The following is a 27,587-nucleotide window of genomic DNA, read 5'->3' on the forward strand; positions in this document are numbered from 1 at the left end:
AAATTAACCTTAATGATTTCTTTAAATTAAGAGCTATTATTCACTTCCTCTGGTAGAATTTGAACAATACTAACTAGTCTTTGTGATACGCCATTTTTTTCATACACTATTTTGAGAAGCTTTACCACATTACACACGGGAAAAACCACGAATACGTCAATGCAGCCAGCCGGTTTGCTAGGATTCGAACCCTGGACATAACTATCAGTGTTCGCCAACTTTACCGTTCGGCCGCTGGTGGGCCTTGCAAATTGTTTTGATTATATAACATCTCCAATTATCGTCGTGCTATAGTGGCAGCATCGCTCTGTTTAACTGGTCATGATTGTCTCAACGCTAGTCTGTTTTTACATCAGACTCTGGAATTCTGGGTTCTGAACAACCCAGAAATTAAAAAAACTTTAATACGGGTACCGCACTTGATGGTTTTACTTCTATAACTCGGATATAACTGACGGCAACCTGGCTAATTGCCTTAAAACATAAACGCCATGTAATTGCAAATAATGTTCTTTGCATTTGTCTGGACGCTTAGTAAATATAAAATTAAACTTTTATACGCTTCCTGTAAACTTTTAGTTCTCAGCAAAACATCCATTTTATGTTAACCTAACTAAAAAACATTTTATAACTGAGGACTTCGATACACAAAAAATAAATCTCAAATCAGATCAATTCTCCATTCTTATTAAATTGAAATTATGTGTTTTTTTGCCCAGGTGCAGGGATTATCTTCAGAAAAGGTTCATTTTGTTGATTAAATGGTTTCGTAGCCACCCAGACGGTATAGTAGTTAGGGGCGTCTACCATGGTACCGATGTGTCTCGAATCGAATCCCGGGTATGACATGGATGTTTGTAAATGTATAGTGTCGGTGCGGCATGGTGGCACGGAAATATGCGGAGAGCCGAAAGTAATCTCGTGTGGATTGGTGAGAGAGAAGAGTGCTCTCCCTCAAAATTGGGGGGTGGAAAATAGAAGTTCAACCTCTCTTCCGAGTAGGCTCTGGCAACCATTGTTCCATGCAATATGGATACAACGGCTCCGCAGCGAATAACAAAATTGCAACACTTATATGCGAATAATTTTGTATGCCTGAAAATGTTAAGTATGTGCTTCTTAATTTATTAAAACTTCAAACTTACACCGTACAGAAACTGCACAGTAATGAATTATTTTACATTTACATAGTTTTATCCATAACGTGCAAACGACTTTCGTAACATTCTATATCAGCGATTTCCAACCTTTTTTTCTAATGCAGCCCTTTCATCATTGCTATAGGATTATTTCCCTATTGTTTTCAGAGTTCGAATATTATCGGTACTTTTATTTCAATTTAGATTCTTTTAACGTGTTTCTTAAATCAAACAACAAAGTATATAAAATGTCGATAAACAAAAATAATAAAAACAGTTTTTATACTCACAAATATCGCATTATATTCGTAAAATAGTTATTCATAATTATCTTCATAAAACCAAATCCTCAACAGGTAAATAAAACTGAACGAATTCCCCTATCTGAAACTATAAAAAAAACCTCACCCCCTGCCAAGTATCGCTCTTCTATAGTTCATTTCGTAGCTAGCTAATGAAGCAAAGCTTGCAAGAGTTATCTACCCAAGGCCGAAAATGCCTTTAGGTGAACGGCGTAAGGGAAAATTTCAAATATTTACATCATCAATAAGAAACACCATGCACATCGTTTGTTACCAGTCACTTCTGCGATTTTAATAGGAGTTTAAACTACAGGTGTTCAACCTTTTATTCATTGGGCATTAGTTAGCCTGTATGCTTGGAATACAAGAATGAACCATGTAGGTACTATTTAATACATGGAGTGCAAAAGATAATAATCGGTCTCATTTTCCAAGAAATTCACAAATGTGAAGCTAGTCATTCAAGCTGAGCTTTAACACTGAATAATTTGCTTCGTTTTATCCCACTCACTTCCAATTTAGAAATTATAGAAACATCTTCCTATTTAAGCAATTGTAGGAATTGACGCAGAGGAAAAAGGACAGAGAACATTGGGCAAAGAGTAACTAGTTCTACATAGTTTTAAATTAGATATTCTTAAACAAATTTAAACTCTGCAAATCCTCTAGATGCTCGCTTAAGATATGAAACTGTTCAGAAAACAAAAAAGGCAGTAAAACGTTAAGAGCGAATGTCATTTGTGTTCTGCAGTCAGAAAGAGCTTAGGACACTTTCGAGCAACTGTAGAGTCATATGACCATCTCAATGAACGAGTCTTTACAGCAAAGTTTAGTCTTATTGACAGGAAGTTTAGATTATTAGCAAACCAATATTTCATCACTAACGTCTTTTAAGCTATGTAGGGAACTGAATTATACTTTAAGTTACAGAATTATACTGTTTGTGACCAACACGATATTCAAATTTCCGAATGAGAAAAATTTCCGAATGAAATTCCGACGTTTTAAAAGTTTAAATGTAAGAGAGCTTCGTAAAGAATTGAGTTTTGGAACTTACAAATTTATAAAAGAAACGAGAGGCAAATTAGCCTGATAGTATAATAAATATCAGATAGACTTATTTAATTTCTACCATCTCGCAAAAAGCTTACTCTCCAAGTATTTTGAATAAACCTAATACATAGAATATTCAAAGAATGAATATCAGATGGAATTTGCGTGATATTAAAGATTTATTAGAATCTGATAATGTATTGGCTTCTGAGGAAGTGTTTTAATGAGGAAAAACAGCAATAGGTTAAGTAATAAAATTTATTTGAGGTATTGTATAGAAGATGGTAAGAGATACTAGAATAAGGTTTACGATTAAAATCACAAAAATTCAGATTTCGTGATAAAATTAACTTCGATTTATTAAATATTAAAAAAAAATTAAATTCTCGGCATTAAAATGTAATGGCCAGCGTTCATAAATTCAGGAAATGTTATAATAACAGCCAGTCGATTTAGATCAGTTACTAGTCTTTAAGCCTTCTTCGGGCGGTGTTTCTTTAGGAGGTTCATCAGTTGCTTTTATCATTTCACCATAAGCCTCCAAAAACAGTTTCCGTACCGTTTCGAGCTTCTTCTTACGGTCATTTGCACGTGGAATTTTCTGATCCTTTTCTGCAGGTTTTTCACCAGGTTTCCTGTAAAAGAGAATCACGTTATAGTTTTGTTAAGTTGTCAAATAGTTTCTTAAGACACAATAACACGCCGAACAAATACTAATTCAGAAGTCAAACAACAAAATCTAATGCAAACATTATCATAATAAACATGACGCTGATTTGATAAACATTCCGCTTCCAATTCGGATAAAATTTCAGGAAGGTGGTTTAAATTCAGGCAAAAGAAAGGGTTTATATACAATACCGTAGAACTACATTCTAACTAGAAGAGAAAGCTGAATAGGCTTGAAAAAGGTCTCTTGGTTCCATATTAGATTAAAATTCGAAGCACGGATTTTCGAATGTGTGCAAGCTTTTTTTTTTAACTTTGTATTAATATATACGGTATATATTAATTTGTATTGCATTACACGCCGCAAGTCTTATTTAACATTGTAATTGAAGCTGCATATTGCAGATATGTTCGAGCTATGCATTTAGAAAATCTCCATGGTTAACATATATAATGAGCATTTTGATGGGTACAGAGAAAGTATGCAAGACTATGCGCTGTCACTGTCAAGTTGGTTGGTTAATTTTTTAATGGCACAAAACTTCGAGGGTTATTTTGCGCCAGACAAATCTTGAGTAAAATTCAAGATCAAAACACACTATCAAGTGAATTCATGAAATGGATCTAAGATACTGATGAAGGCATGGAGAAATGACTTTGAAATGTCCATTCACTCTAGCAACAGGTAGATCAGGATAAAAGGGAAATAACTTCAAATCGTATGGTAAAAAAGGATGTCTTAAAAACTTATGAGGTTGATGTGGGAGCTTATTCCAATGAGATGAAGGCATGGAGAAATGATAGAAATGCTCTAGCAACAGGTAGAGCAGGATAAAATGTAGTTCAAATCATATGGTAAAAAGATATATAAAAGGCTGCACAGCCTGACGCCGGTATAACGAGAGAAGTACAAAGGAAGTGAAAAAAGTGCTTCGGGACCTCTCCCCCACACATGCAGGTTATTATATTGAAGACTGCTGGGTGCCTGGACATGCTGGCATCAATGGCGATGAACTCGCCGATATCACAGCAAAATCTGATATTACCTCAGAAAATGCTGTCCCTTTTACAGACATACGAAATCTTAAAAATCTTATAAGGTTGATGTGAAAGTTTCTTCCAATGAGATCTGTTAAGATGACATTCGTAGAGTTAAAATAAATTTCACGTTTCTGACTAAAAGCGGGACAGCAGGTTGAAATACGATTGACTGAAACGAGAACGTTGCAAGTGCCAAATAGGCTCATTATCTCCTTTCAAGAGATACTAATGTGTCAGTCTGCAATGACCAATGCGAAGGCGAGTCAGCAGTACATCCTCCTTCAGATTCCCTCTCGACTCCCAGTACTCCAAATTGGGTTTTACCCGCCTTAATTTGTTCAGAGTTTGGCATTCCCAGAATTCTTACCACCTGGACAAGATCTTTGCTCTGATGCAATTCGTATGTCTGTAAAAGGGACAGCATTTTCTGAGGTAATATCAGCAGATTTTGCTGTGATATCGGCGAGTTCATCGCCTTTGATGCCAGCATGTCCAGGCACCCAGCAGTCTTCAATATAATAACCTGCATGTGTGGGGAGAGGTCCCGAAGCACTTTCACTTCCTTTGTACTTTTCTCGTTATACCGGCGTCAGGCTATGCAGCCTTTTAAAGCGAAATCCACATGTAAGCGAGATTACCAGACGCCAAGTTCTGTTAAGCCTATATAAACAGCTTTAATATAAATTATTTCTAGTTGATACATTTTAACATAAAAGCATTTTACGATATATTAAAATACTCTTTGATGTCGCAAAAGTAGCATAAGAAAATGATGGATGTCGCAAAAATTTCGCAAAATTGCAAATATTAAAATTTTAATAGCACAAGTTTGTCAAAAGTCACAAATTTGCGAAAAAATCGCAAGGTCTGGCAACACTGCAAAGAACTACTAAACGAAAATAAACAGATATCTAAATCTGTGTGCGCATTTTTTAAATTCTTAGTATTAATACATGGTTCGCTGCGATATTTTTAATCATGTCCCAAAATCATAAATCCAGAATGAATTTCAAACCTAAAAATTTTGTACTCGAAAGGCCGTGAAGCACTTTAAATGTGCATCAAAACGATATATTAATCAGCATTTCTTAATTTGGAGCTTTCTCCACAACACTACTTTTCCCTTCGCGAGGTGATTAAATGTGCCTATTTTACCCAACTTGGGTACCACCAAGATCGAGTTGCGTTATATAGGACCACGGACTGCGAAGTACATGTAACAAACATTTGAGAATACATCATGGAATAATAAATAGTTGCTCAAGATTCTTGTGAAAGTAATTTCGAATATTTGTGTAAACAGGAAATGCTGGTTCTCACGCAAAGATGCAGTTTGCCAGTTTCATCGATTTTTTATACTGGAATCTGTGCATAGCTTTAAGATGGTTAGAAATAGGAATGTATGTAACGAACATCTACAAGCCTATTCACGGAGTGACCAGAGAATATGCCCACCATGCTGTTGTAGCCCATAAAAATTAATCCTAGAAGTATGGCGCTGTGATGTCCAGTCTTAGTGCAACCAATTCTGGAAGTTAAATTACTGGACGGTTTGAATATGAAATTTGATAACAGCATCTGTAATATAATTTGATTCTTCAAAATTTACTTACCTCGCCATGAACTGGTCCGATGTAAAATAATCGAGGATGTTAAATCCTAAGTGCATTATCTGTAATATGAGAGTTATGAGAATTTGAAAAAATTTCGTTAAAGCTTTGAACTTAATGTTTCTATAATATATTTCGCAAAGAATCAAAAAATACATAATTTCTTTTAATCTGTTTCATAATAAAATATTTTTAGTTTGAATGAAATAGTTTCACAAAATTATGAGAGCGTGACATAGAGGCGAAAAGAAGCTATATAATTTTAAATCTTGCGAATGACAGAAGCTAGATGTGAAAATATGGGCAAAATACATAATATGGTCCCTTTAATTTCCAAAAAACCATTTTAATTCGGATTGATATAGTATACTTAATGCAAGTGGAAATTATTAGCACGGAGTTATTTTTCGAATTCTTGCCTGTGGTCTCCAAAACACCCATACAAAATTCATGCTTATACATGTAAAATATGTAAATAACATTTCTAAATTTAATTTGAAATAGCTTTTTGGTTCACTATTCTGTTACCACCAGTTTCCATCCTAAAAATATTAATCGCTTACATATCCTAAACTTATCCAAAAATTAATGCTCCCAGTAAGATTGTTGTCAGAAATTAATGTTTCAAGATTCTTGCGATGCATCAAAAACGTTTATCTACAAGAAAATCACTTCGTAATGCTAATGATTCAGATATTTACATTGAAGTTATTGGCTTGATCTAATAATTTCAAATTCAGAGTCTAAACTTCAAATTAATAAGGATTAAACGTAACTAGAACTATTATCCTGAATCGGACAAGTGTGCAGTTTCACCTCTCCTTATGTCGCCTCCAAGATCACTCTCTGTTGCTGCTATTTTCTCCACATTAAGAATAAAAATGTATTCAAGAAGGATGGGTACACTTACGGATAATTTAACAATGATTCATAAAAATGTTAACCAATAATATTTTGTAACCAACTGAAGTAAAGCTACAAGATTATATCATTCTTCATTAATCGGTTGTCATGGTTAACTACCCATCAATATTAAAATTTTTGTGTAATTAAAGCCAAGTATTGTATATTTGTTTCCATATTTATTACATTCCATTACCATTGAAAATATGTAATAGCAGTTTAAGTACCATATTGTTGCATTCTAAGTATATTCCGGGTAAAGAATTGGTTCCCATAAACATCCTAGCAGAAATTTGAAAACTGATGGGCACTGAAACCGAGTATTAAAAATTCGTTAAATACAACGATTGCTGAAAATTTCATGAATATTCAGAGAATAGAGTTTAGTATTGTGAATCACGAATTATACGGTTTATAAGTAAGACAAGGAGGACTTTTAAAGCAAGTGGCCCGTATGCACGTTACAAAGAAAATAAATCGGCATTAACACCGTTGCAGTCGGAACATTCACTAGGGTTCGAAACTGGGTCGAACTACCAAAGCACAGCAGCTTCATCCACTCGACGACTATTGCAGTGGTTGAAAGGAATGGCATATCAACTAGTAAAGAAGTTCAACACTTGTGAATTAATCGTGCACAGGAATTAATATTTGTAAATAATCAGTTGGGGCTTTAACGCATGGACCCTCTGGGCACTCGCCCGCGAGCTAGGTGCCCCTTACTAATCCATTTACATTTCTGCAAGTTGTAGGTGCTTCAGCACGCTGGTTTGCCCAGGGGTTTATATGTTAAGATAACACTATACAGAGTATTGACAAAGCGTAGCTAAATTCGATCATTTAGTCTAAACAGCAAGATACAGAGAAAGTTTTTACAAAACATTAATTCACTATTAGAAAGTTCATAATTGGAGGAGAAAATTATTACCTCGCACCTGTCCTGAATACGTTTCGGTAAATCATGTCTGCAAATAAATTTCGATCAGATGAGATTCTATATCATACAAGAAAAATATGCAAGATCTCTAAATGTTACCACTTACGTTCCATTCAGCAATGCTTACCCGAAAAGGTACCAATCATAACCTATAGTTAAATAGGCCATTTCTATAGGACTCAAAGATGCATGGATCAAACCATCGGCCCAAAGCGATAAGCGTAAAAGGGATATGAAGAATGGTGTTCGATCGCACCCAATAACGCAATGTATAAGAACTCCTTGTTCTGGAAAAAATTATAAACAATTTACTACACATTGCATATTTATTACACAATTTGTTTGAAGTTAGAATTTGTGGATTACTTTGTTGTAAAAGCTGTATATTATCTAGCATCTTCTACTTTAATTTTTATAGTTTTAGATAGCCTTCATAAGCTTAAGCATTTTAGCATGTTATTAGCTTAAAATTAGCATAAGAATATCATGTACAATGATGTTCTAGGACCCAGATTTTGCTTTCAAGCTGTTTCGATAAGGTTTCGAATTTCTTACATGGAAAGGTTATAAACTTAAATGGTTTATTCGATAATCTTAATTGTCCTTGGGTTATGAGTAAATAAGTTGTAGATTAACAGAAAAATTTCAGTTTCCAAAGAATGTTTAAGTTACCTGTTATGATTAGGTCAGTGAAGCACCAACATTTCAGTAACTCCCGATTTGAAAATAAACAGCGACTATACTAACTAAAAATGTTAACCAATAATATAAAAATCTTAATATATGCACAAGCTAATGATTTAGTTCTAAAAGCAAATGAGTTCCGCTTTTTATCAATTATTTAACTTTTATCACAAATGTTACTGGAGATGCTTATCAATAGAAATAATTTTAATTATACTTACTGGAAGTCACGTAGGCCAATAGAAGCTGTAGATAATTTTGCGTCAGTTTAGGAACACTCCATTCCTGGAAAATACCAAAGTTACCCCATGTTTATAATATTTAGGGATTCAAGTTTACAATTCTTACATGCACTTTATTCAGCATCTTCACGAAAACGTTACATCGTTTCCTGAATATAAGGTAGTACATTAAGTTATCCATGCATCATTTATCATTCATTATTCATTATTCATTATTTTAAAATTTATGTATTACTTAGAACTGGTCATTCCATTTTAGAACGTTATAGAATGGATGGTAGAAGCATATAATTTTAATTTAACTCATTTTCTTAAATTTATGCTAGAAATAGTGACTAGGAAACTGAATAAGAAGAAATAAAGAACGATTTTATTTTAAAAACCAATTACTTTGTTATAGATAATTTTTAATCGTACTGCAAGTTCACAAATCACACTGAAGCTATTGTGCAGAAGAGGAAAGATTTTATGGCAGACTTCCTATGAAAAATTGCTGCATATTCATCTTACACACGGGAGAAAACGTATATAAGCAGCCCCGTCATTTACTGGAAATAGAATTGGATGAAGTACTGTTTTCTACAACTTAAGCTACTCTAACGTAAAGCAGAAAAAAATGTTACCTTTCTGATAAATTAAGACAGAACTAACATCTCTGCTGGAAATTACGAGTGTGTAATTGCGATTCAAATTTGAGACAGGTTAAAATCTAAAAAGCTTTAATTTATTCATGTTTTTAGAACCAACAACAACCAACATAGATCACCTAGACATTACAATATTTCCTTTACCAATAGGTCCATCAAATCTCGAAATCTCTTGCTTCGAAATTCGCCCCCGACATACAGTTTAGGGAAACTTTTCAGTCGACATGGTTTAAAGTATTTACGGTATAACTTCTAATTTTAAAATTAAATTTCAGTGGTATTTTACGGAAGAAATTTCTTCCTTCGTCAATTGCAGCGTGATTAACAGGCACAATTACTGGGCACACCCACCTGCAATTGCATAAGCAGGTATGTCCAAACCCCAAGTTTAAATGCTTAAAACTGAATTCTGACTCATTTCATGAGAAACTAAAGATTTCCATCAATGTAGAGTCATCTTTCAAATGAAAAATCGAGTATTAAAATTAAAGCTAAGACAAAAATTTGTAGCCAAGTTGGATGGTTTGAAAATTATAAACTGGAAAATTCCAAAATATGGTTAAGCAACTCAATGTTTCGACACGAAATACGCTTTTAAGGAACTTTAACACGGTGCTAGTTTGCGGATATTAGTTGAATGAAGGGTAATACGGGCGAGATTATATGGTAAAGCTAATTTTTGCATGCCATTGGTTGCAACAACATTGGGCATTCATAAGAAAGTTCTGCCTTCAGAATAGCAAGCTTGTGCTACTAGAGATTTTTAATGCGGTTAACCTGGAAATCAAGAGATCATTATTCCAAAATACAGGGAAATTTGGATTCGCATATATTTTTATCAATAATAATAGCAAGATATCGTCGGTATAGTTGCGATTAGTAACAAACTTCCTGTCTTACTAATTGCAACGACTGGTTGCTGATTTAGTTGAAATATTAAATCTGCTCTCAGAAATAGTTTACGGCTTTGATAGTTGAACATAACTAGCATTAGCTGACAATATTTTCTTGCGACCAAACCATAACATTGTCTCAAGTTGGAAGTTTGCGATTTCAATTTCTATTTCTTAAGCCTTGCCTTTTACGTTACCCGCTCAGACCTGAAGGTCAAGCAAATTGTAAGGCAAGCTGCGAGGGTTAAAACTAAGATGCAATTTTAGTTACGGAGAGTTCTGTTGAACTCCCTTTGCACAGCCATTTGCTGTAAAATGTCCTCAAAGCAGGAGCGCAGACGTTAGCCAAGCGCTGCAAGTGCAGAATGTTTTTTCCATTGCAGTTCTGAAGGGGTTTTTGAAAATTTAATATTTCAACTAAATCAGCAGCTTGTCGTTGCTGATTAGTAACAGACAGGAAGTTTCAAAACGAATACTACATAGCTAATGGTTTCCTGCAGGTCTATGAAATGGCATCTTGAGTAAATCATTTTCCTACTTTATTATGGCTTAACGCCTTGCAGATACTAATTTTAACTTTCTTCAACACTAAGGGAAACTAGGCGGCGATGAATAGGTTCGCTATAAACGTTTGGAACAAGAGCATCATAATTCTGGTTTACGTACGAGACTTCAATACTTGATTAAAGCGAGCAGCTCAGAGAGTGCCCCCAAATCGGAAGATCAGCGGTCAGAATAGGCAAATTTGTAAATCCAGCAATATACATGTCTATATTTGCAGTGCCGAATTTCAGTAGTTCTGATGTTCAAGCGAAAACAAATCTCCGTACACACGATAACGGTAATGCATCAAAATATAGTATGAAAATAGAATAGAGTATTTTAAATGCATCTTTAAATTCCCATTTTAAACTGTGTTCGGTTTCTTTTGATTTGCTGATAATTGTTTACCGATAAATATTCATGTCGTGACAATACATAGGATGAGAAAAAATATTTGTATCCCTATGGTACAAAGTCATCCATTTCCTTTTAGAAAACGGCTGGACAATTTTGGCGTAGTGTAGGCTTTGTCTTACGTACATTAAACACGTATACGAGTGCGTTCTCATCGTTTTAAAGGTTACCGCAAGGTTTTCATAATTTCCACCAACTTTCAAATTTCGCCGAAGGGATTGCAGTGGCTATTTTAACACATACCGAGATTTCATCAACATTTCTTTAAGGTGGCTAAGTAATTTAAGTTTTTAAAGTTTATTTAAAGTATTAATTTTACCAATTCGATAAGACTAGAACGGAAGCTAGTAAAACGTTTTATAATTTACATGCAAGGTGCTAAACACTTTATTAATTTTCAAAAATCTTTTACCTTGTACTTTGAAAAATTTATGCCAGGTGGAACAACAACATCAGTTGTAGGTAGTTTCAATTCGACGCCTACTTTTTCCTGAAATAATTGATTGTAAAATTATAAGCTGTACAAAATAACTAGGCAAAATATTCAACAATAAAAGCTTAAACTTAAGATTACAAACTAAAGTGTTAATTTTTCAAGTTACTGGATTCATTAGATGTTGTACAAATTGATTTAAATTACAGTTAAATTCGAGCATTTACTTTAAATACTCCTAAACTTACTGAAGTGGCAACCCGCCATTGTGAGTTGAATGTGTTAAAAATTTTGCCACCTTACAGGTAGCTGTGTCATGAACATCACGGTGAATAATTACTTTCAGCCTCCCAGTTTGAGATTTAGCTTATATTCAAGGTGGTTTTTTTCTAAAGGGAGAGAAGATATGGTTTGGCAATTGCGGAAAGACGAGATATCACTATTAAATTTTTCCAAGATAAAGGCGACATTCATTTTGAAAAACGTTTGAAAACAACTATTTTTACAACTACGGAAGAAAAATGGCGCATCAACGGAAAATTATGCAGCGAGCTGGAAAAGTTTACAGAGTGAATGTTAGTTTCGAGTTTCGCGCTCGTTTAAGTTTCTGATAACTTAGCTTTTACTTCTGGTGTCGAAAGCTCACGTTGAGAAAATTGTTAAACATAAATTTCAGTACATCTATCGGCTACAATTTTTTTTATGAACGCTTACGGGAATTTCTGTACTTGTCTTTATTTACCTGTAATTTAATAAAATAACCACTATCCTTATGGCCGGTGGCCACAAAAGTTCTTACCGAGCTTTTATTTTCGTAATCTTTGGTTCTAAACGTACTTTCAACTGCGAGTGGAAGTAAAGAAGATTAATCACTGCAGCTTTATCCTTTTATATTACATACAATGATACCAACCGTAGAAACCATGGTAAGTACTTATTTCATAAATTCCTACTTCTCAGTCAAAATATGAAGCACAAAAGCACGAGTCCCGTACGAACAAAATTGACAGAGATGCTTTGTATTAAATTCGAATATATTCAAGGCCTGTAAACAAATTAGAGAGCAAAATGTTTGCAATTATACGTAATTAAAGTACAATTATCAGTTTACAAAAATGCTTCTGATGTTAAGAGGTTAGGTGACAAGCATTTTATGCAAAGTGTTCATATAAATTGCTTTCAAAATGGAAATCTTATTTCCAGAATCTTGTACAATTCGCGTTCTAGAAAACACTGGCAAGCTTCAGTATTAGCACGCAGCCAACTTGTGTCATCTGCAGCACTTAAAAATAAATATTTCCTACGGATGGAATTTTTGTACGTTTCTCGAATTAAGATTCTGAAGGAACAAAACTTCATGAGAATACCAAGTAATGTTTCGACTTTGAAAGATTACGCGAAAACTTCAGTAAAAATTCTTTCGGCCAAATAATATAACAAAACTAAAGACGAGTAAATCACAAAAGAACATTAAATGTCGTTTAAGAGGAAGTTGGTTTGATTTATGAGATTCCGGCAAAACCTTGAGGGCTATCTTCATAACGAGAGAATTGTCTTCATGGAAAGCTTTTTAAGGGAAATTGGTTCGTATACGTGTTGTACGCGGGAAAAACCACAAAACTCCAAACACCCAGTTCGTTCATAGGATGACAACCTCGGACGGAACTACCAGTGTTCGCGACTTTACCGCTCAGAGGCCCTGTTTAAGGAATCTCGATTATTCCAATTTATTAACAGACCCTTCAATGTAAATTAAAAATGAGGTCAGAAATGACAAATTTTTGAATTAAATAGCTCGGTCAATTTTTTTCGTAAGGGATTCAAACCTTTAGAACTTTATTGTTGAGTAAAACATTTTCATAAATTGGTCACCAGAAGAACGTAGAAAAATTAGTAAAAATTGGTAGAAATTTCATTTCGAAATTTGCAATATTGGTCTTTAAATTTTAAAATGGGAAAGCCTTTTCATCTGCATCATTTGAAACATTTTTTACTCGGAGTACATGTCTACGTCCAGCGTTTTCGAAAATGGTCGACAAGAACTTTTGTGGGCATTATCATTGCGACTGTCATTTTGATATAACCTTAAATTTGTGCAAACGTTTACGTGCGGCCGAAGTAGCGGCCCGTTAAATGAGAAGAAACCCTTTTCATTTTTGTGCAATTTATCAAATTCTTTGAAATGTTACAATTTGACACTAGTCTTTCGAGAAAAGGCAGGACAAATCTTGGGTCTCCAACTTTGAACTAAATGTTCAGGTCACGTTTCTCACACAGCCTGCGGTTTCCTTCTAATTTAAAAACACAGACGTACCTGAGTCCAGTCGTAATGTAGTTTTTCAGGATCTGGATTATAATGGTACGCTATAAAATACTCGATACCTGGAACAAAATTCAGAGAATTAGCTTTTAGTTAAAATATGAAAATTTTCCACGATTATCGCTTTCATTACATTATAGATTGATTAAAGTTTTGCTCTTGGAAGCATGATTTTTTATTAATGATTCAGAACAAATTGAAATTAAATGCTGCGGGGAAGAATGTGCAGCCATGGATTTATATCTATCCATGCCAAAAACTTCTAAGAATGGAACATTGATTTTTTAAAACACATTTCAACAATTATATGAAGCACTTTTATGTAATATTGTAGTTTCATATTAAACTGAATAACTATTGCTTTAGATTTAGATGTCGCTGTTTGTTACAGAATTTTCCCATTAACGTTATTAGAAGTATGAGAAAATCAGATAATTGCTCCTGTGTCATTTTCCCGTCTGTATTACATAAACATATTTCTTTTGAAGCATCACAAATTCTGGAAACATATATAGAAGAGGCTGAATATTATTTTACCCTTCACTATAATAACACGTAAGGTGATTCACTAACAATACGATGCTTCGAAGGACTTTTATTCTTTTCAAATTAAGAGTTCATTAGACCAAATTAGTTTATTTTATATTATAAAAGACTAGTTTTACTAGTCTTATATAATATAGTGAGAACTAGTTTTCTAGTGAAAACAAGAAAAACTTTACCGGCATCTTTAGCACTTCAGATTCGTTGTTTTTAGATCTAATTCAGAGTTTCTTTCAGCACAAAATATTTTCAAATTGAAAATAAAGAAATCAACATGCCACTAAATTATGACTATATATAGGGTATTAAAATATTGGCAGACTGATTTCAAACAGTGTTGCGAATGCCACAACAGCTAGAGGAATCCGGGTCGTATCTTGTGAAAAAACCCATTAAGTTGTTGATGAAATCGGACTCCGTGTAAACGATTTTCAAGATGTTTGCGAAACAGACGCAGGGTTAAATGTTTCATTCCAAATGTACACCAAAATTTAAACTTTTATTACGGTCCTAGCCAAATTGAGTTTGAAATTCAGTTATCTGTAGTACATAGGTTTGGAATTATCCTGCCCCAAGGCCTAAAGTGGCCCTATCGCCAGTTTAACTCACACAGACTTGCTTCGACAAGGTACCTCATAACGACCATCGCTAGCCGAGACAAAAACCCACCACCGAGTACTGCTTTGCGAGTGTGATGTTTCTGTCTCTTTATACAGAACGTTGTTGCCTCTCCACCTCCTCGAGGTGGGCATCATCTGTAATACATCCAGAGATCTGCGCTTGCCATGACAAAATGCATTAGGAACTTCCACTCTTGTGAAATACGAAAGGCCACAGCTGTACGCAGCTAATTCATCGGCATGAGCAGTCTTCACAGAACACTGTACAAGACTGCCACATCTGATACAGAGAAAGAATTTAAGGTAGTGCCAAAACTTTTCGATTAGCCCATGTATAAACTAAATCCTTATTTAGTACGGCAGTTTCTAAAAATTCGAAGTGTTTTGTCAACTGATAGTAACTTAATTTTCGCCGTTTACAAACTAGTATAGCATAATCTACCTCTAAAAGGGCAGATTTTCAATCATCTTTCAAGACACAAAATTTAACTTCTACGATTGATAATAAAATTACAGGCTATTTACTCACCTGGGTATGGTACAAGAACAGTATTGAAGTTTTCGTACAGCTGCGTGCAAGCTCCAGAGGAAGAATTCACACTGTAAAACAAGCGGATGTTAAAACCTAGCAACAAGGTTCTACACTATTTCGTAAAAATAACAGAATAACTTACACTTCAGTATATTTATCCTTCATGTTCATTACCCTCAAATCATAAATATAACGCACATCCAAATACTGTAAAAGAGCTACATCATCCTTTAGTTCCTTTAAATAGTTTAAGTTCCTGAAAAAGATACTTTCAATAACTTAAAATATCACTTTCAGACAACTCTAGGAGTTTTAATATGAAGAGAAAAGCAGCAAATGTTTTAGATAATGTTTTCACAATGGTTGCATTTTTATCGCTTACCAAGACTAATGAGGGAAATTTCTATACAAATAATCTTTGATAAAACAATATAGGTTAAATACGTTATTGTCAACAATTTAGTTGCAAAGAGTTAAAATCATAATTTGATGCAATTAAAATGAATTTCATGTACAAACATGTGATCTTAAACAGTTCGCTTAAATTTAGCATATAGAGGGAAAACAAGTTGTCTAGCATTACTGAGAATAATTTCGATCTTTAAAAATACATTACGGTTCGGAAAGGTTAATACGTTTGGATATAGGATATGGCAAAGCATACGAGGGCTTAAGTGAAGGTATGTTTTCCAAGATTTGTTTTGAGGAAGCTAGCGCATATTTGTTACACTTGCTGAAATCAAGTAATCCACTCATGCAGCCAGCACACTTGCCAGGATTCGAACCGGGTTAAGTACCAGTGTTCAACCGTCTTAACCTCTCAGCCACTGACGCACTAGAGTTAAAGGTGTTGGAAAACTGCTATAACGTGATGAACACTAGTTCTGGAAGACTTCTTGCAAAATGCTATGAAATAGATTTTTAAGCCTGGAAAGAAAGTTTAAGGTTGAGAATCTACTATAAATTTGGTGGAAATAATTCCTAGATACTCTTCATGCGAGAAAACTTATTCTCTAGAATTGTGGAAAAACCTAGTTGAAAATAGATGAACTGTTGATTTAGATTTGATAACAAAGCACCCAAGGGCTATCTAAGGGAAGGGATGCCTTAGTAGACGAATTTAAGCGAATCTGGCTCGTATCCACAGTACACATGAGTAAAACCGCGAGAAATCCCATGCAACCAACCCGTTCACCTGAAATCGTACTCCGGTCAAACTACCAGTGTTCAGCGACTTTAAGAGTCGACCGCTGGTGGACCCTGTTGAACGTAAGCAAATCTGCACCTAATATAATTCCGAAATGGCATAAAAATGTGTGGTTGATAAGAAAACCATAAACAGCCTCCGAGCAAACGAAGATGGTTCGTACATTTGATAATGGAAAAGCATGCTAAGGGACGCCATCGTGTGGGGCTAAGAGAAACTGATTAGTATCAGTACGGCAAAAACCACGAAGACGCCCATGTGACAAGCCCATTCGCCTGAAATCGAACACAAGCGGAACTAGCAATGTTCGGCGACTTTTCCCCTCGACTACAATGAGAAACGTAGGAAGATGGGTAATTAGAAATACTTTAACCCTAAAACCGGTAAATCGGCTTTAGAATCCAACGAATTCGTAACAAATCTGCAAAGAGAAATATTATCCTTTCAGTAAAATATTTATATGTGGAAAGGCAAAGAGGAAGATCGTGGAGAACTAAGGGAAACTAGTTTGCTTTCATACTGCATAAGGAAAACCACAAAAACACATGCAGCCAGCCCGTTCGCCGAACTAAGTATATAGTGATCTTAATCACTCGAAAAATGGTGGGGGGTCAAACATCGTAGAGAAAGCCATATATTTCGTTAGTATATGCGTTTTAACGGCAAAATGAATCTTATTTAGGTATCTTAAATTAAAGATTTAACAAAGCGCTCAAAATAATGGCATACTATCGCACAAACTTTCTGGGAAAAATAATCTCAAGCATAATGTTCATAATAGTATATTTAGTATAAAATTCCCGAAATCAAAATGTCTCCCTAAAGTCCGGACATCAATTTTATTGAGTATATTCAGGTTCACTTGCAAGACATAATTGAATAAGTATCCTTTCCCTCCCTCCAAAAAGATTTAGCAAAAATCCACCATACATTAGGAAAAAATAAACTCAAAATATTGTTAGATCCATGCTTGAAGACTTGATCAGCTATAAACGTAAAAGGAGGCCGCACATTTTATAAAGTATTCTTAGCGGTTAAAAATTTATGCTCCAATATTTGACCACAACTCATTTTTTCACAATTACACATTAATATTTAATATTTTTAAAGATTTGTCGATCGCTCTAAGGCATGCCATTAAAAATTTTTAAATTGAACGTTTAGTTCCTTTAAAAAGTGTTCGAAAGCTTACGCTCCAATACTGAAACTCACCAAATACATTACAAAACTTTCACCAGTTCAAATTTGGAAAATAGAATCCTCTGTGCTTTGGATATATTGAGCTTAAATACTTGTTTTCAATTCACATTTCGTTGCTGTAGTGCTAGCATGACAAGTAACGAGAGATTGCCTGTGTAAAGACTACAGTGAATAGTTTACCGCTTACGTTAACTAATTTTTTTTGTAAAATGAAGAGATACAAAAGCATGGTTAACAGGTTAATTGCTTCAGTGAACAAAACACGGAGTGCAGTTTGAAAGCTTTATTGATAAAGCTTTGGAAAAGATTACCATCCAAACGATGTCTTGAACGATCCCCAAAAGGCGGCGTCCGATCATTTGGCGCTTGTTATATAACTGTTAATATACCTTTAAACTTTGGTGGTCGTGTGCTTAATGCATGATATAATTAAAGAAAATAAGAGTAGACAATCTCCTATAACAAAAGAATATATTAAGTACTAAATTACAATTTAAGTTACATTGCAGAGATCAACGCAGAGCTCGGAACACAGTTCATGCTACCGTCGCGTACAGTTGTCTGACGAGAAGTCCGAGTGAGTCATGACGTCGCTTTGCTGCTCCAATAAAGAACTGGATTTTACACGTGCCGCCATCTCATTAATAGAAGTTGAAGTATCTGTCGGAACGCCACAGTACTCCCCCCAGTACCATCGGTACGTTATAAGTACTTTGGGTTAAATTTAACCTTTCTTCCAGATCTGGTAGTTTTAGATTGCTCTTTAACGGGATGTAAGCTTTCTTTCGGGAGTGATGTTGATGAGGCAGTTGTTGGATCTTGCATTAGAAATGCTGGTTTGAGACGATCGATTCCAATCACCGATTGTTTGCCATTGCAGATGGTGAAATGTTTCGGTGTTCGTTTGACAACTTTGAATTGACCATCATATGAAGGTGTTAAAGTTGGCTTAATTGCATCGTTGCGCACGAATACGTGCGAAGATGTCTCAAGCGCAGGATGTACAAAATAGCTTGGCTGGTTATGCAAAGATGCTGGGGTTGGCGAGATATTGCTCATGGTGTCACGTAAACGTTGAAGGAATGTTGGAGGGTCGATAACTGGAGTAGATTCTGGGTGAAAGAATTCACCTGGCAGACGGAGGGTTGCACCATATAACATTTCAGCACAAGTGCTACCAATGTCTTCTTTGAATGCTGTGCGAAGACCAAAGTTGAAGTACACTCACGTTTGTGAAAATTGCAACACCAAGAAAGAATCGTCATAATTGAATGCAATTTAATACACAATTGAGTGGTAGTGGTACAAATATATGATTAAATGTTCAAAGCAAACAAACAAGAACAAGAGATCAGAATCAGTATTTTGTGTGGCCACCACGCGCCGCAATAAGTGCTGCTACACGACGTGGCATGGAGTCAAACAAAGTTTGAATGTCTGACTGAGAAAGAGCATTCCATATCGTTTGTACGCGTACCCAAAGTTCGTCTGCAGACGCAACAGGACGAGGATCACGAGCAAGACGCCGACCAATGACATCCTACACATGTTCAATTGGCGACATATCCGGGGAACACGCAGGCCAAGGAAGAAGCTGTACCTGCTGCGCTGCAAAGAAGGATTTAACAATCCGAGCAGTATGAGGGCGGGCATTGTCCTGTTGAAATACAGCGCCTGGCAAGCTTTGAAGGAAGGGAACAGCTTCGGGCTGTAGAACTTCACGGATATACCGGTTGCTGTTCAGATTGCCCACAATTCGTAGCAATTGAGATCGTCTATGATATGCTATGGCGCCCCAGACCATAACTCCGGGTGTTCGTCCACTGTGGCGTTCGATAATGCACTCCGGAATGTGGCGTTCACCGGCACAGCGTCTGACACGAATGCGGCCATCATGGTACCACAAATTAAAGCGGGATTCGTCAGAAAACACGACATGCTGCCAATCAGCACGCCAGTCTCCATGCTGATTGGCCCATTGTAGCTGCAGGCGGCGATGGTCGTGCTTTAGGGGGATCCTGTATAAAGGAGTCCGTGCGCGCAGTCCACACTGCAGCAGACGTCTACGAATTAATGAAGCACACAATGAAACACCTGTAGCTATTGACCACAGTGCTGCCAATTGTCTAGAGGAAGCTGTACGGTCCGTCCGCGCCATGCGAACCAGGTGTCTATCATCGCGAGCTGACGTCACATTTCGGGGTCCACTCCCGGATTTCCGAGTTGTCCGACACTCGTCCGTCCACTGCTTCCAAACGCGCATCACTGTGCTGCTGTTACGCTGCACACGAGAGGCTACTGCACGATACGGCAATCCAGCTTCACGAAGGCCGATGATTCTCCCTCGTTCAAACTCTAAGTTGTTCAAATCTCGCTCTCTTTCGTCGACGAGGCATAACTACAGATTGAGTTAACGTTTACCACTAGCAGATAACCACCGATAACCATACACGCCTCGCTACAGCCGTCTATTTATTCGGATCCATCAGCCGTTCAGAGGGCGCTGCTCAGCATACGCATGCGCTACTTTGCATTTCCTGAAAATTTCAGCTCACTCGCGTAAGTCCTTCATGGTGTTGCAATTTTCACAAACGTGAGTGTATCTGTCGGAACACCACAAAACTATAAATATATACGCATTCTATAAAATGTCCAGCATAAAAGAGAGTTAACGTAGACGATAAATTTAACTTGCTATAGGGAAAGTAAGTCCGAAATGAATATTTCATTTATGCTTTCTCATACAAGGCAATAACTAGTTTGTAACTTAAACTGAACTGGCAAAGCAAAAGGACTACGTAAAGGAACCTGGCTAGTGTTTAAAAAGGATTACCAAAGAGGTCTGTGCAGCATGCCTAATTTCAAGTCAAGGATGGTTTTTTGGTTTGACTTAAATTCTATTTAGGATAAATAATTTAGCGAAATTAACAAAATTCAGATCAGAAAGCTACATTACTTCAAGAACAGAACAATTTCCTTTTGCTTACAAGATTAGGAGCAGTTTAACTTGCCCACTTACGCGAGTGGAGCAAATGCCGTTTTTCCGAGAATTGAACATCGTGAGGGTAATGAAAAGAGCACACGGTCGAAGTGCAGCAAATGTACAAACTTTTAAACTGTATATATTCTTGCCATATTTCATGCAAATTATTTTCACGTTCTACACACAAGTTGCACATACCAAAATCTACAACCAAATCTTTATCCATCTGAGAAATGCAAGTAGATCTGAAAAAAGGGATGCACCACCAAAGGAAAAAATCCAAGGGTCTTGTTATTGTTCAAGAATGGAAGCCGGGGGTTGATGAATGATGAATGATGAATTTTCTATTTATATGTCTATACAAAATCAATTATGTCTATAATACTCTTATTTTAGATCTTCCTACACAGGTAAAGTTTTAGAGATTGGGGTTGTTGCCGTATTCTAACGTGCCTAGTGCAGATAGATTTTCTTGCATATAACCAACGAATTTTCGATACAAGCATAAGCTATCACCAAACAATTTTAAAACAGCATACTGATAAAATCAAACGAAATAATAGAATGATGGACGCAGAGATGAACAAGTACATAAAACCCATATAATTATTTTAGATTTAAAATGAAAAATAAAAATTAGGTGCATTAAAATACACATTACTGAGATATTAAGAAACAACTTCAGATCAAAATTAAAGAACAAAAGTCATCCGTTTCAGGTGCTGAAATGGCACCGATTTCTTCGATTACATGGACAAGAAACATTCGCTAAAATGCTTCACTCGAAGTCTTAAATACGTAAACTTAAAAGCGACGCACCGACACAGCGCATGGATAGAAATATTCTCTGGATATTCTGACAGCAATAAATAATACACGGCGAGATGCAATAAATATAAAATTCAGATGGGTAGAAAATTTTCTACCAACCCACATTACTGCATGTCATGTATCTCGGATATGCCTCATTTCAAGTTACGCGAATTTCGTATTCACCTTGTATATCTACGAGACTGTAGCCAAGATATAAAGCGACAACTGCTGCCAAGGGTTACAGCTCTCTATTTCCAGGGCAATCTTTGGAACTAAATTAGCAGGTGAGAAATATTGCAGCAGTGTAACTGCATGAAAGAATCCTAACCGAACCACTAACGTTGGAAGATGAGAAAAATCGTGCTCGACTAAGATAGTGAATCTCTTTATGTATAGGGTGAAATTTAAACTGTATGAATTATAAAAACCAAATATCAACATGAGAAAATTCTATTTAAAAAATCAATGTGAGTAAAAGTTAATATAGCAAACTCAAAATGTTAGGGCAAATGAATCGTATACATAGTCATTTCATAACCGAGTATCTTGGCTTAGGCAGTGAGTGGAAAAAATCAACTAAGGCACCTTGACAAGACCAGCTGAAAAGTTCATATTTGTACAAGATAAAAACATGTACTTCATTTCTCTTATGCAAAACTGGGATAATTATTGAAGCAACTAGTTTAGGTGTTTCAGATTTTAATGTATCAAAACGGTATTTCTTAAACCTTTATTCACAAGATTAAACGTCAAGAAATGTATCCATGTTTCCCAACAAATCAAGACTACTTGCAAAATATTTGTCGAATTTTAATAGTGCTTTACATACCAAAATCTGCACAAAAAATAAGATTAGCCATTTTGAATATAAGGAATTTTGATTTTAAATAACGCTTAACTTCTTTTTAAATAAATGCAGAGAGAAAAAACGAAAACGTCAGTTTCTTCCACTCGAAGAAATTTAATCTTTCATTCATTCCCAGATCTTTGTTATTTCGCACGCAAGACATGTAAAACCTTTTACAATGCTTCACGAAATCAGTTTACCGTAGAGGCAGTTATTAAATGCATGAAGTCATTCAGCACATGCTAGTGGAGCTATCCGAATGCATAAGTGGCTCACTTAACAGCGTAAATGGAAATAATTGGGTAGGTAGGAAATAATTGGGTAACATCCCCAATATTGATTTGGTTTGTTTTAATTATGTCAAAGCACTCCAAAGTTATCTGTCTAAGTTGGGATGCTTCGTGGATGACTTTAAAGAAAATTGGCTCATACTCACTACACATGGGGAAAAGTCAAGAAAATTGGCTCATACTTCACTATATACGAAACCCTGAAACGAACTATCAATGTTCAGTAACTTTACTCCTCGGTCGCTTGTGGGCATTGCTAGTATTGAACTCTGGGCTACCGTAACAAAATCAGAAAAGGTTTTACGGGTAACGTTGGTAATTTAAAACTTTCGAAACCTGTCAAGGAGAATGAACTGTTGAGTTTTAATGACATGGATTTTAATTCTGCTATAAATTTAAAATACCACGGTAACATTCTGCAAACAGCTCTTTCGTCTTACTTATAACTTTCGCTATCTCAGCTGTTCATTTTAACTATTGCTAGAGCGATAAGATACTAATTCTAGATTGCTTATAGTTTACTTACAGTAATATAAAAACTGCAGTGTCAATATTCATCTCGTATTCAAAATTTTCTTCCTGAAAAGACCTGAAAAATAAAGGAAATGTTGACATACAGAAAATAGACTTAAAATTCATAAATTGCATGGTACAAAGTATTTCCTCTACTGATAACCGATCATATAAACTACTTATGCGATTTATTCAGTCATTATTTCAAAAATATTCAAGTACTTACAATTATAAAAGTCCTAATATATAAACTGATGCTAAGTAGTTTGATATTCGAAGGTTACCTTAGAAGAAAATGGTTCGGAAGACTGTCCATAAAAGAAACCCAAGAATTCTATTCATGATGCCCTTTCAATCGGCTAAAACTAAGAACCATTAAATTTTATTTAGGTTGGATATATTTAGCGATTCCTGGTCAGGTTTTATTGTACGCATAATAAATCGATATATGCCAGAGAAATTTATAGCAAGGATTGCAAGATTTATGAACCACAGAATTCCAACGCATCGGGCGAATTCATAAATGAATTTTCAACAGGCTGCATTGGATTTTATCGACTCAACGATAAGGAATGATTTACCTACAAATGAATACAAAATAACAAAGCTTAGAATTAAAGTCGACACTAGGAAATTAATATTACCTTCAGCTTAAATGTACTTGAATTGTTCAGATAGCAAAAAGGTTTGAGTTGGTTTGAATTCCGATTTCAGGTATCTAAGAATCTGGAGTTTTTTAGGCGCTCGAAACTTCTGTAAATTACAAATCTTAGGAGTGAATATAAAAGAATACCAAGAAATAGGCAGCTAATCTAAAGATTTGCATTCGGAAACCAGATAATAACACTAGCATTGCACTGTGTTACTTCATCTGCCAACCAATTTGTGAAACCAGTTTGAAAGAATGTCGGTATTTCTCATTAGAAAAGCTACTTCATTCGTTTCCAATTGCCGACAGGAGACTGATGAAAAGAATGTGTATATTTCTGTCTAAAAACATATTTAAGGGTTTTTTAACCCAACTGAAGGTTCTAAGCTAGAAAAAGTAACTACAAATTCAATATATTATATAATTGAGACGCTGCTTCATTTATGTGATTGCGTGGATTATAAATACTTGGTTCATGTCAGGTTCCATAGCACCGTCTCTTCAATCACTCGATTGAACCAAAACAGAGATCCACTTTAAACTACAGATTATATTTCTATGCTGGATTTTGTGCATAGTGTATAAAAATGTTCGTGACTTATATTATGCGAAGTTATTCTTGTTCAAAGTGTTGTTAATGCCATCATTTAATGACCGATCACTCCCGCAATAGGAGACAAATACATTCGATTAAATAAACTGATCTTAAGATAGGACATATCTTGAGCATAGCCTCAAAATGAAAGTAGTTCAGAGAAATTCTTCGTAATTGACTGGAAGTTTAAACGAGGAAAATTAAAATATTTACTTACTTTTTTTGTTTTTTTTTTTCAGTCCATCGTATTGCCATACTCTCAAATATAGACGAAGAACGGCATATGAACTAAAATTGAAAGAGAATGGAATCAATAACTACCAGCTGTTTAAGGTTGAACTTCATAAATTTAAATTCAGTCAAGTATTTTACAGGATTACAGATTCATATACTTCCGGAACTGATTGAACTTTCTTGCATGTGTCTGATTATGGAAGCCTCGAGGCTATCTGCCTAAGGGGAGGAATGCCTTCGTGGAGGACTTTCCAAGGGAAGCTGGCTCGTATACACGTTACACATGGAGAAAACCACGTAAACGCCCATGCGGCCAGCTCGTTCGCGGAATTCGAGCCTCGGACCGAACTACCAGTGTTCAGAGACTTTACCGTTTGGTCGCTGGTGGGCCTTTCTTGCATTTGAAGAAAGACGATTCAGGTTGCTATGATGTACCGATCTGATTTTAAGCTTCTTTGAATATATATACGTGTGAAACACAAGCCAACGCTTTTTTTAATATCGATATTAATAAAAAATAGTATTAAATATTTACTTCACAGAAAAGGAATCTGAGCATTGTCGAAAAAGGAAAAAATTAGCGAAGTGTGCTAACTTTGAAATTTCGATCATCGTAAATTGTGCGATCTCTCACATTTATTGAAACGAAATAACACCTGTGAAAAATGTAGCAAAATAAAAATATCGCCTTCAAATTCTAAAACCTGAAATAAACTAGAAGTAATCAGGCATACGGTGACCATGAAGGAAAAGGCATGAAAACGAAACGAGACTAAAGTCCGAAATTATCGACAGTTTATAATTAAAATGTACTGTAAATATTTTGGCCTTAATGAAATACAGTTTTCAAACCACTGCTAAATATAAAAACCGCTTATTATAAGTCTGTTTATATATAAAATCCTTAGGCATATTTATTTTATTTTCGCAAACTTAAAATCGCAATTAATTGTTTTAAATTGAAACATTAAAAGCTTTAACATCTCTGAATTCTTAAATTTGTAAAACGTTTCATGCAAGTCACGAAATTTTTAACAGTCACATGATACGGATAAAAGTACTTGAAGTTACTAAAAATAGACTCACGCAAGATAATTTTCAAAATTTGGGATTTGTACCGTATTTCGCTTTTACTTAAAGGGTCTGCTAAACAGGAATTCCATCTCTATCTTTCTTTAATGTTGTTCAATGATATTACTTCGATTTACTAGTGTGCAATGGACCAATGTTTAATTTTTGCCCACATAAAGCCTTATGGTTCATAATGGTCACCTGCAGTTTCATTACTTTAGGAACATAATTTAATATTGAAAGAATACATTGGACTAAATATTTCAGTTTATGAAAAAATTATAAGTTAGTTATGGGCCAGTTTTGAAAGCAGACACCTTTCATTTAACTGTTATTTTGGCAAAGTCAAGTGTTCAAAGAAAAGTTCGTAAATTCACAGTATTCCTATTAGCGAGTGAATTGAGTGGTCTTAATCCATATATACGACAGAACTTTATTATGCCGCTAGTAGCTATTGTATTTAGATTCATATACATAAACACTATTTACAGCCTTTTATATATACAGAATGTTGAAACTTGCAATTTCTTCATGGGACGTTAACCAACTAATGGAAAAGTTTCTTTCTCCGAAAGTGAAATTCAATTTAATCGCTAAAAGGCAAAATTTGTAGAAATTTAACTGCATGTACTTAAGTCATTTAAATGAATTATTTTAATGATGAAGCTTCACTTTCATAATTTCAGTAAAATTGAGAAATAATCTTGATAATTCCTTTTTAGATTGAAGTCGCATGTTGCAGGCTCACGAACTGGAAATGAATGCAAGTAAGGCCACGTAGTGTGATTTGGCTAATGGCGAACGTTCACGTTCAAACTTTGGTAGTAAAATTTTTACAAATACACTAACACATTGAATAATAATTGATAAGTAAAGTACTTAATCTGCTTTACCAGGTAGTCCAAATCCATTCCCTGCTTTGGCAGGAGAAATAAAAGTATAAGAACGAAAAATTTCCATTTGCCGTTTGTACAGATTTACTATCACCATCGCGAGTTGTGAGGAATCATTCCATGTCTTAACAGTGCTTTCAACTGTTGTATCATAGTTTACAATTCCTTGATTGGCTAGATAAAGCGCTGCGATTAAGATTCGGTCATTTTATCTTTAATTCTTCATGGACGTGGAATTTCAAACAAACCACGGAGCGTTTAAGGTTGCTCTAAGTATTTTGTTTTGCAGGACGCTGATCTTTAATCTGTCTGCAAAGCAGTTGTCTATGCTGGGACGGCGTACAGCAAAATGGGGAGAATTAAAGTTACGTAAAGAGTTCTTTTCACGCAGATGTTCAATTTAGAATTTCTTATAATGCAAAATAGCGCCATAAACGCTGCAATTCCTTATTTTCTGTAGCACTAACATTTTCTTTAACCATTTCATTCTTCGCTTTGTACGACCATGAACACAATATTTTAATTTTAGAATGAACACATTTTATTAAATGTAACTATAGGGATCTAGATATTCTATACATAAATTCATCTAAAAAGCTCTTGCAATCGATTTCGTAAGCTTAAAAATGTCATTGCATTTAAAATGTTTTTGTAATTGGAAGTACACCTTGCCCACCTAACTGTTGCGAAACCAGAATTTTTAACAGAGTTATTTATAAAATATAATCTAGTAAGTAGTTAGCTATTTGTAATTAAATGTGATATTA

At 35.2% G+C, this 27,587-nt stretch overlaps 1 protein-coding gene across 2 annotated transcripts in view; it reads right to left on the bottom strand.

The window, feature by feature from the left end:
• Window positions 1-2,734: 2,734 nt before the first annotated feature.
• Window positions 2,735-27,587, bottom strand: part of LOC146993708 (phosphatidylinositol-3,5-bisphosphate 3-phosphatase MTMR14-like) — a 32,000-nt gene continuing 7,147 nt past the window's right edge. Inside the window, exons 5-15 of one of the 2 annotated variants that reach the window (XM_085806660.1) lie at window positions 24,840-24,910; window positions 23,392-23,454; window positions 15,668-15,781; window positions 15,523-15,593; window positions 13,825-13,892; window positions 11,490-11,567; window positions 8,560-8,623; window positions 7,782-7,941; window positions 7,646-7,682; window positions 5,818-5,876; window positions 2,735-3,129 (exon numbers count right to left, since the gene is read on the bottom strand). In XM_085806660.1, coding sequence (XP_085662786.1) covers window positions 2,952-3,129; window positions 5,818-5,876; window positions 7,646-7,682; window positions 7,782-7,941; window positions 8,560-8,623; window positions 11,490-11,567; window positions 13,825-13,892; window positions 15,523-15,593; window positions 15,668-15,781; window positions 23,392-23,454; window positions 24,840-24,910 — 963 coding nt within the window. In that variant the 3' untranslated portion in view covers window positions 2,735-2,951. The remainder of the gene's footprint in view (window positions 3,130-5,817; window positions 5,877-7,645; window positions 7,683-7,781; window positions 7,942-8,559; window positions 8,624-11,489; window positions 11,568-13,824; window positions 13,893-15,522; window positions 15,594-15,667; window positions 15,782-23,391; window positions 23,455-24,839; window positions 24,911-27,587) is intronic. The other variant, XM_085806661.1, reaches the window with a different exon arrangement.

This window comes from Stegodyphus dumicola, chromosome 12 (genome assembly GCF_044657685.1).
Source record: "Stegodyphus dumicola isolate Sdum_Otavi_A_Nest chromosome 12, ASM4465768v1".
Classification (NCBI taxonomy): Eukaryota; Metazoa; Arthropoda; class Arachnida; order Araneae; family Eresidae; genus Stegodyphus; species Stegodyphus dumicola.